Source organism: Hyperoodon ampullatus (assembly GCF_949752795.1).
Source record: "Hyperoodon ampullatus genome assembly, chromosome: 5".
Classification (NCBI taxonomy): domain Eukaryota; kingdom Metazoa; phylum Chordata; class Mammalia; order Artiodactyla; family Ziphiidae; genus Hyperoodon; species Hyperoodon ampullatus.
The window spans coordinates 50,997,646-51,008,858 of record NC_136918.1 but is presented as its reverse complement, the minus strand read 5'-3'; the positions used below and the strand labels follow the sequence as shown (position 1 = coordinate 51,008,858).

The 11,213-nt window shown below is 32.7% G+C and overlaps 1 protein-coding gene across 1 annotated transcript in view; it reads left to right on the top strand.

The window, feature by feature from the left end:
* Nucleotides 1–1,101: 1,101 nt before the first annotated feature.
* Nucleotides 1,102–11,213, top strand: part of PIK3CA (phosphatidylinositol-4,5-bisphosphate 3-kinase catalytic subunit alpha) — a gene marked incomplete at both ends in the record, with an annotated part of 31,190 nt that continues 21,078 nt past the window's right edge. The window contains 5 exons of the mRNA XM_079705169.1: nt 1,102–1,453; nt 1,991–2,200; nt 5,287–5,537; nt 7,261–7,506; nt 8,262–8,347. Of these exons, the coding sequence (XP_079561295.1) occupies nt 1,102–1,453; nt 1,991–2,200; nt 5,287–5,537; nt 7,261–7,506; nt 8,262–8,347 (1,145 nt within the window). The remainder of the gene's footprint in view (nt 1,454–1,990; nt 2,201–5,286; nt 5,538–7,260; nt 7,507–8,261; nt 8,348–11,213) is intronic.

Below are 11,213 nucleotides of genomic sequence, written 5' to 3'. Positions count from 1 at the left end.
TTTACAGTTTAGCTTACTGAATAAAAGAAAATATAAACAGCAAGAAATAAAATTTTGCTTTGTGGGTTTTGACAGTATCTTCCAAAGGAACCCCTAAGGTTGTTGACATATAAAATAAATGAGGGCTTCAGATTGTAATAATACTTAATATTTTTCAAAATATTATAAGTGCTTAACACAGTTTGTTGGAACATTATACTGACAAAAAGAGTCATTGGATATGTAGATCAGTTCATTTCAATCAGAAGTATTAGGACTGGGTTATTTGATAAAAGGGATGGATCATTGCAAATTCATAATCATATCTCAAGGAAAATGCATTGATGACACTTTACATTATAGTGAATATATAACTAAATTATACTTAAAAGCTTATTATACTTAAGCTTTATACTTAAGTAAATTTAATTATACTTAAAATACTTAGATATGGTCTAAGATATCACTTAGACAATAATCAATACAAAAAAGGAAATTACAATGATTTTTCTTTCTTTTCTTAAGAAAGAAAAAAAGACTAAGCTATGTAAATTCTCGTTACCACAGGGTAGAAGTAGGGGTGTAAAAGCAAAAGGATTTGACTTCTCTAGCCTTTACTTTACTCATCTTTAAAATAAAAACAGTGGACCCGTGATCTAAAAGAGCCTTTCCAGCCCAAATTCTGTTGCTCCATAAAATAGAAAAGAATGATATATTACGGGAATTTTGGTTTTGGTTGCAACTTACTATTTATTCTCTCCATAGCCCCAGCTCTGTCTTGTTAAGAACTGACTTTAAAAGTCCATTCAAATAAAACTGTTTTTTTATTGAATGAATTTATTAAATACAAGTGATTTTTTTTTCTAATTTCTGCTTTGGAATCAATTCTTCTAGCCTAATTAGGAGCAACAATCTAAGATGAATTGTAATTACTTACCCTAATCATTTCAAACTACAGAAAATGAATTTTTGCATTTAGTAATGCCATAAATGTATTCTTTGATGGTTGTTTCTCTTTTAACATATGTTTTCTTTCTTTGGTTTAGATTTCTGCTTTGGGACAGCCACGCATCTAATTCCTTAAAGTACTTTTATATGTAAAACTTGTAAAGGATCAGAACAATGCCTCCAAGACCATCATCAGGTGAACTGTGGGGCATCCACTTGATGCCCCCAAGAATCCTAGTAGAATGTTTACTACCAAATGGGATGATAGTGACTTTAGAATGCCTCCGTGAGGCTACATTAATAACTATAAAGCATGAACTATTTAAAGAAGCGAGAAAATACCCTCTCCATCAACTTCTTCAAGATGAATCTTCTTACATTTTCGTAAGTGTTACCCAAGAAGCAGAAAGGGAAGAATTTTTTGATGAAACAAGACGACTTTGTGACCTTCGGCTTTTTCAACCCTTTTTAAAAGTAATTGAACCAGTAGGCAACCGTGAAGAAAAGATCCTCAATCGAGAAATTGGTATGATAAAACTTTGAAATGGCCTTGTCATCCCATTCTAAATGCAAATAACTATGAAGCTTAACTGTTTTCTCATTAGTAAAATATTTTGTCTGAACTGGTTAATTACCTTTGTAATCTTAAATAAATAGATTTCAAAATAAAAATCATTACAAATCTAAAGTATTTTTGACTGTTAGGCTGAGGAACTATTTTTAACACCTTGGTATTTTTCTGTAAAGTTTTCTTTAAGAAGTATCATTTGTAGGGATGATTTATATTTGTTATAGCCCAGTTTTGTTTTGTCTTTTAAAAAATAATTGATATGAATAATGTTTGCTACCTTTGCTCCAAATTGCCGAACAGATCATATTTTATATGTTAAAAATATTTGAGATCTTGTCAATTCTTACTATTATGTATTCATCAAAAATTTTATTAACAAAGAGAAACTTCTTTATTGTGATCTTCCATATCTACCAAGTTCCCTATTTACAATAAACATGGTCTTACTGTGTGTTTAACAGAATGTTATATTCTCTATATAATTTTCTTAAGGTTTTGCTATTGGCATGCCAGTGTGTGAATTCGATATGGTTAAAGATCCAGAAGTACAGGACTTCCGAAGAAATATTCTCAATGTTTGTAAAGAAGCTGTGGATCTTAGGGATCTCAATTCACCGCATAGTAGAGCAATGTATGTCTATCCTCCAAATGTAGAATCTTCACCAGAACTGCCAAAGCACATATATAATAAATTGGATAAAGGTAAGAAAATTGTAAATCTACCATAGTTGGTCACTGTAGTGAAAACTTTTATCTGTGCGTATATCTTTGTACAGTCTTTTTTTGGGGGGGGCCCAGCCGCTCCGCGGCATGTGGGATCCTCCCGGACCAGGGCACAAACCCATGTCCCCTGCTTTGGCAGGCGGACTCTCAACCACTGTGCCACCAGGGAAGCCCTGTACAGTCTTTTTATCCTAGCTAGATGATAAGCTTCTTGAAGGCAGGGAATGCTTTACTGACAAGATATAGTTGAGTGCCAAGCACACAACTTTTTTTTTTTTAATCTTGAATTATTTTATTTGTGTGTGTCCTCATGAGATGTGTAATACTTTGTGTGCTGTATTTGCTTTATAATTGAATTTATTTACTTATTTATTTTTTATTGGGGTATAGTTGTTTTACAATGTTTTGTTAGTTTCTGTTGTACAGCGAAGTGGAGTCCCCTGTGCTATACAGCAGGTTCTTATTAGTTATCTATTTTATACATATTAGTGTATATATGTCAATCCCAATCTCCCAGTTCATCCCACCCTCATCCCCCACTTTCCCCCCTTGGCATCCATACATTTGTTCTCTACATCTGTGTCTCTATTTCTGCCTTGCAAACTGGTTCTTCGGTACCATTTTTCTAGATTCTGCATATATGCGTTAATATACAATATTTGTGGGGCTTCCCTGGTGGCGCAGTGGTTGGGAGTCCGCCTGCCGATGCAGGGGACGCGGGTTCATGCCCCGGTCTGGGAGGATCCCGCATGCCGGGGAGCTGCTGGGCCCGTGGGCCGTGGCCGCTGGGCCTGCGTGTCCGGAGCCTGTGCTCCACGGCGGGAGAGGCCGCAGCAGTGAGAGGCCCGCGTACCGCAAAAAAAAAAAAAAAAAAAAAATATATATATATATATACAATATTTGTTTTTCTCTTTCTGACTTACTTCACCCTGTATGACAGTCTCTAGGTCCATCCAGGTCTCTACAAATGACCCAGTTTCATTCCTTTTTATGGCTGAGTAATATTCCATTGTATATATATACCACATCTTCTTTATCCATTCGTCTGTTGATGGACATTTAGGTTGCTTCCATGACCTGGCTATTGTAAATAGTGCTGCTATGAACATTGGGGCACGTGTGTCTTTTTGAATTATTGTTTTCTCTGGGTATATGCCTAGTAGTGGGATTGCTGGGTCACATGGTAATTCTTTCTTTAGTTTTTTAAGGAACCTCCATACTGTTCTCCATAGTAGCTGTATCAACAGTGCAAGAGGATTCCCTTTTCTCCACACTCTCTCCAGCATTTATTGTTTGTTGATTTTCTGATGATGCCCATTCTAACCAGTGTGAGGTGATACCTCATTGTAGTTTTGATTTGCATTTCTCTAATAATTAGTGATGTTGAGCATCTTTTCATGTGCCTCTTGGCCATCTGTATGTCTTCTTTGGTGAAATGTCTATTTAGGTCTTCCACCCATTTTTGGATGGGGTTGTTTGCTTTTTTGATGTTGAGCTGCATGAGCTGTTTGTATATTTTGGAGATTAATCCTTTCTCTGTTGATTCGTTTGCAAATATTTTCTCCCATTCTGAGGGTTATCTCTTTCTTCAGGTACACAGCTTGTGTGCAGTAAGTAGTGATTGATTGAATGAATGTGTGCATATGGTGCTGATCCCTTGGTGAATTGTTTATCTCAGAATAAAACTGAAAAAAAAAAAAGCATTGAGTTTGAAATTCACTGTTACAGAATTATAGCTGATTATCTTTTTACAAATAAAAATAAGTATAAATAGAAATATTTTATGAAATTTTGGGGAAACTTCACACATTCTTACTATATACAAAGAGAAAGTAAATTTCCTAATCTTAATGTTAAATGCAGTATTTAACTCTGATCATAGTGAGTGATAATATATAAGTCGACTTTTGACAATATATCAATTTCTAGAATTAAGGGTACATGAGAATATATAAACTAATTGTTTTAGAAATGAAAATATCATTGTGTCAGATAAATATTTGTAGTTTTCAGAATAACAAAGTGAAGTTTTTAATTGAAAGTTATAGAATAGGTTAACTTAATACACTATTAAATATAATATTCTCTCAGTAGAATAAGTTAAGACATCTTATTACTATTTTAGCCATATTTTTCAAAGTAGTTTAATGCTTATATAACATAAGGTCTTCATTAAAAGTTCATTTCTGGGCTTCCCTGGTGGTGCAGTCGTTGAGAGCTGCAAGTGCTGAAGCCTGTGTGCCTGGAGCCTGTGCTCCATGAGAGGGGCCACTGCAGTGAGAGGCTCGCGCACCGCAATGAAGAGTGGGCCCCCACTCGCCGCAACTATAGAAAGCCTGCACACAGAGCAAAGACCCAACGCAGCCAAAAATAAATAAATAAAATAAATACATTTTTTAAAAATTCATTTCTACTTTAGCATACTTTTTAAAATGGAATGCTCTTTTTATTTTTCCCCACTACTCTTTATGAAATATTTCCAACATATAGAAAGTTTGAAAGAATTTTATTATGGATACCTACACCACTCTAACATAGTTTTAATCTTTTCATTTTCATTATTATTTTTTTTTGGTCCCCCAGCTTAAAGCTTAATTATTCTTCTTAAAAGGAAAAAAAATAGAAAATTTATTTTTTTCCCCTTCCTCCCCCATCTTTTCTCTCATTCTGATTCAGCATCTTTCTTTAAGTCTCCATGATTCTTTCCCACAGTTCCCAGAAACTCTTCTACTTAAGGTACTATTGAACCTTTGATGTCGTCCACTCTTCACAGGGATTGTATCTATGAAGTATGTCATGTAGTTTAGAATGGAAATTAGCTTGGTCTCAGGTAATTGAGACACACAGTAGTCACAGTTTTGTGTGCTTGCCTTAAAACATGAGGTTTGGGCATGGTTTGGCAGCCCTATTAGATTTGAAGATTTGGTCGTTCTACCTGATATTTACCTGTATTTAATTAAAGTTGATTATAAGTCATTACTGGTTAGTGCATACTTTTTGAAATTTGTCCCTTGAAAAATGAAATATATGTGGTGACTGCATCTAATATTATTTTCCTATTATAGGGCAAATAATAGTGGTGATTTGGGTAATAGTTTCTCCAAATAATGACAAGCAGAAGTATACTCTGAAAATCAACCATGACTGTGTGCCAGAACAAGTAATTGCTGAAGCAATCAGGAAAAAAACTCGAAGTATGTTGCTATCATCTGAACAACTAAAACTCTGTGTTTTAGAATATCAGGGCAAGTATATTTTAAAAGTGTGTGGATGTGATGAATACTTCCTAGAAAAATATCCTCTGAGTCAGTATAAGGTGAGTAACAAGTTTCAAAGATCTTACTTTTAAATTTAAAAGGTAATCACATTGGGAACTGGTATCTGTATTTAGGACATAGTTTTTGAAAATTAAAAAAAAAATTTTTTTGGCCATGCTGCACAGCTTATGGGATCTTAGTTCCCCCATCAGGGACTGAACCCGCACTCCAGCAGTGAAAGTGCCAGGTCCTAACCGCTGGACTGCCAGGGAATTCCCAAAATTAAATAATTAATATTAGTAAATAGATTAATAAGTTTAGTTTTTACACTGTATTTAATTTGAGAGACTGATGAATTTGAGACGACAGATGCTATTCTTTTAGATTTTATATAATTAATATTTGGGGACCTGACTACATATATGGGTAAGCTGATTAATGTTTTACAATTGTAACAATAGTTATATCATTATTCAGATACAAACATTTGATTTGGTGACTGTTTAATTGTGCCATGAGGTAGGATATAATAATGCTTCAGGTATTCTACATGCAAAAAATGTATCGTGTGCTTTTCTGGATAGGTCCAGCTCTATAGTGGAAATACTTTTATAGCCAATAGGAATTTTAAATAACACGGAACTTGCCCAAAAGGCTTTTCATGTGCCTTACTTTTTTTAAAAAGGGTTTGTTGTATTCATTTGAATAGGCAGTGTAAGCAATAAGGTAAATGTGTTCTTTGTCAAAAAAAAAAAGTTGGCAGTTATACTAATCCCCAAATATGGGGTATTTAATGATTTTTATCCCCTCCCAAGCAGTGGCACTAGAAGGAATTAAAATAAATATTTCAAAAAATCCATGATCTATAGTTAATTAAGGTATACTATAAATACTTCCCTACTCTCTATTTCTATTCATTAAATAAATACCTATAAGAAGCAACTGTATTTGTACCAAGCATATGTCAAGTACGGATTTACAATACCAAGCAAGAGATGGTTCTGGCTTTTAGGTTGCTTACAGTATAGTAGGGCTTATGGGTAAGAAAATAGGTTTTTGTAATATGTATACAGTTGCTTTAAAATCTCTATCCTAACTACCATTTCAGAGTTCAAACCAATGCATTTTAGTATTTTTTAAAACATATTCCATAATTTTATTAGTCTCCTCTCTTTGTGGTTTTTGGGTTTTTTTGTTCCTTTTTTTTTTTAACAAAACAAATATTTCTCAAGAAATGTTGGGATAGAAGAACAAGTGGGCAGCAACTCTTGGGTTTGACATCAGTATGACTTAATAGATTGAATGGCAGAGGCTTTCTAAATGATGTTGCTTTTCCTTTAACAAGCACCTGCAGTATGTTTTCAGTGGGCTAGAAAACATCTACCTCAGCTTATAGTCCTTTTCTGTAATTCTAATATCTAGTGTTTTCATAATGAGTATCTTCTTATCCTTATTTTTAATTCCTTTTCTCTTTTCTTTCTTTTTCCTTCCAGTTAAAGGTAGAACTACAGTCTAAACAGCTGACCTTTGTTTTTCTTTTCTTTTATACAATTTATATTCCAAGATGTGTTCGGTTTATCTGTGCTATAACCTAACTCCCAAATGTTAGTTTTTTAAATGTTATAAATGTAGCAACTGCTAAGAAGTGTGTCTATAATGTTTGATTTTTTAATTACCTTTGCAGATTAGTATGTAAATTCTCATAGTACTCTTATATGTTGCCTTTAAAATGAAAAACCTTACAAGAAATGGCTTCTCTCCTCCCACCTTAATCTCTTACAGTATATAAGAAGCTGTATAATGCTTGGGAGGATGCCCAATTTGATGCTAATGGCTAAAGAAAGCCTCTACTCTCAACTGCCAATGGACTGTTTTACAATGCCATCTTATTCCAGACGCATCTCCACAGCTACACCATATATGAATGGAGAAACATCTACAAAATCCCTTTGGGTTATAAATAGTGCACTTAGAATAAAAATTCTTTGTGCAACCTATGTGAATGTAAATATTCGAGACATTGACAAGGTAAGGTCAAGTGTTGATGTTTATTATTGTATATAAATTATTTTATAATAATAAAAAAATAATAAAAAATAATAATAAAAAAAGATTTCAAAAATCTTTTTTATTGAAGTATATAATTGTTGACCTGCAGTATGTTTTCAGCTGGCTAGAAAACATCTACCTCAACTTATAGTCATTTTCTGTAATTCTAATATCCCTAATTCTAATAATTCTAATACCCATAATTCTAAGCTCTTAAAACCAAACTTTTACAGAATTCATTTGGCAGGAAAACCTGACCTAACCTGAAGCGACGTTTTTTACAGTCTTTATTTATCCCACTTAGTGTAAATATCCATATGTTTTATTGCATAAATATTAATTTCTTTATGGAGTGCTGCTTTAACTGCTAAGAGTACTAAGTAATATTTAGTATATGTACCAATTTATCTTTCTAAAATATGAAAAACTCTGAATTACATACCTGGCCTAAAGGGGTTGTAGGCCTATCTTGATTTTTCATAATGTAATGTCCGCCTGAAGGCAGCAGTACATTTTGGTGAAGAATCTGCATCAGTATTAATTTACTATACATGTGATGAAAAAGAGAACAGAAAAGCTACATCTGAACAGAAACTTTAGTTGATTCTCTCATTCATATCAGTTACATTGTTTTGATAATGTTTAATATTGGTCTGGTCTAGTATGTATGTGTGCATGTGTATATATACATATATGTATGTATGTGTATACACATAACTTTTTATTTTCCTTAGATCTATGTTCGAACAGGTATCTACCATGGAGGAGAACCCTTATGTGATAATGTGAACACTCAAAGAGTACCTTGTTCCAATCCCAGGTAAGGAAGTATATATGAGTTTATATTTCCAAAAGTCATATTAGTGTTTAGCAGTATAATAAATAAAAGTATAGTTTACATCATTAGTTTTATACAAGTCATATATAATTACCAGACATTTACATATAGAACATGAGGACATTCCATCTAATGAGTATCAATCACAGGATCACTTTATTGATTCTCCCTAAAATGTTATCGGAAGGGTTTTTCTGATCCTCTCTTCTCATTGTATCAAGGAGAGAACAGAATGTGGTTATAGTTTTGTGCTGATGATTCCTTACATTAGATCCATAAACCTAGCATTTTATTCCTTTTTTATCTCCATTTGCATTTCCATTAAGAAGTGAGAGTTGGCAAACAACTTTAGAGCTGGACTACTCTGAGGCAGTTTCCTTTACAGTACTCCCAAGAATACATATTTATGACATTCAAATAAAGAATATTGGGGAACAAACCAGTTTCTTAGTGGGAGGGGGTGTTATTGGGAACATTTTTAAATGATTACTGCCTAGATAAAATGAAGAAATAAAAGGTAGTATAATTCAACAGATTGACATCCTGCCATTTCTTTGCTTCTCTGTATAGAATCATTTGGGGATAAAAGTTTATTCCTGAAATTAATAGTAATATTTTAAGAGAACTCAAATTGGAACTAAATGTTAAAGATGGACTTTTTAGACTAGCAATAGAGCTAACTAGTGGATCTTCCAGAGATAAATTTCATAATCAATTCAGACTGAGTTCTAGGAGAGTCAAGAAAAAGTTATGGTGTTGTAATTAAATTGATAGAGGTGAGAGAGCCTACGTAAAATTCAAAGAGATGGTAGCCTTCTCTACCAGGAAGAAGGGAAATAGTTCCCCTCCCTGCCTGAACCATCATAGGTCAGAAAGTATCAATACATCATTCGGGTTAGAAGTTATGCGGTGGCAACAGACCATACCAGAATCTTCTGAATTTTTTGTGAGAACAACAAATGTTTATTTCTCACTCACACAGCATATCTGTCACAGGTTAGGTGGGTGGTGTGCAAGGAGCAGAAAAACAATATTTGAGGAAATTATAGCCAAAATTTTCCAGATTTGGTGAAAACTATAAAACCAACAATCTAAGGAATTGAACAAGCCCCAAGCAAAGACCCCAAAGTAATGTTGGATAGATTTATCCTAGTTCTTTCAAGTACCAAGAATAAACAGGCTTTAGAAAAGTAAAAGTTAAATTTATTTAATAATATAAGATTAAACTGTCAAAATTTTAATATCTTAAAGTAGCTATTCATAAAGGACTTATATTTTATTGTCTTTCCTTTAAGAATATCTGTAAGGTAAAATCCCTGTGGTAGTAGTATAAAGATTTAAGTAAATTTTAAAACTTTTCTGCATTTACAAAAAAGATCAGAGGTAAAAGTGTATGAAGTTATTAGAAAGATAGAATCTTAAAAATTCTTACTGAGATTAAGTGATTGTTCTAAATCTGTTCCTTCTATATGCTAAATAAATTAGATACTTTATGATTTCCTTATAAATGTTACCAGTTATCTCCCAGTGTCAAAATCAATTTGGAATATATATATATAAAACCATTGCCAAAATAAAGAACTTAATTGGGTATGGGTGGGGTGTGTGTGTGAAAGGAACATGCTTTATTCGGTTAGCATAATACTGAACTACATTAATAAGACACAGTTCTCTTAGAAAGTGTGTAGAAAATTTCTCACTAATTATGAGCAATTCTAAAAATTTCAGAGTAGTAAAAAGTACTAGGTACATTTGAGATACATCTTCTAATTTTTCTTGAATTACTGTGGACTTATCAAATCTCACAGTATTTCTTTTCCCTGCACTTGCTGTCTCCTTTCCCTTTCGATTTCCTTCTAGCTAAGTTCCCCCATTTTAAATGTAAGTCTTCTCTGTATAAAAGGACAATATATTGCTTTTTATCTTTGCCCACACTCAAGCAAAGATACTAGAATAAATAGAATTTATTTTACTGATGGTTTTATAACTTAGTCTGACTAATTAAAAGTAGAATTCTTATAGTTTTGTTAATTAAGTCTTGTTTTATTTATAATTAGAAAACAGAACAGAATTATAAAGAAGCCATTTGAAAAGTTTTCAAAGTTAATATCTAGCACTTGAGCTTTTAACATGGACCAGTTACTGTTCTAAGTGCTTTACTTATGTTATCTCATTTAATATTCAAAACAACTCTCTGAGAGTAGGTACTATTATTAGTCCCATTTCACACATGAAAAAACAGACAAAGCGAGGGTTACACATATAGTAAAATAGTAGAAACAAGATTTTACTCCAGGTAGTCTGACTTCTGAGTCCAAGCTTTTAGCCATTACTATAATGTTTTTTAATTAAAAAAAAAAAACCGACTACTTATTATACTTGGCTCTTTACCAGTATGTTTACCAAATATAGACATAATTTTGCATGTAACATCCAATAAATTGAAGGGAATTTATCATAAAAATTTGAATAATTTTTATCATCACTTGTTGTAGTAGCTTCTTATGCTTTCCTTATTATGAATGTCAAGTTTTATTACCTCTTGTGAAGTAGTTAATTACTCTAAAATTTACATACTTTCTCCTTACGTATCCTTTATTTACATACTGACTTATTTAAATTAATGGGCTCTTCTGGATGAAACTACATCATATATAAAAGTAATTAAATATAATTTTAATCATAATAGGAAATCTAATTTTATCTTATTTAGTTTTCCTTTTCTCTTTGCCTCTTCTATAAGCTAATTTGTTTTTTATTTTTACTGGAATATAGCACAAATGCATAAATCATAATTGCACAGTTCAGTGAATTATCACAAGGTGAATACCTGTACAGCCACTGTGCT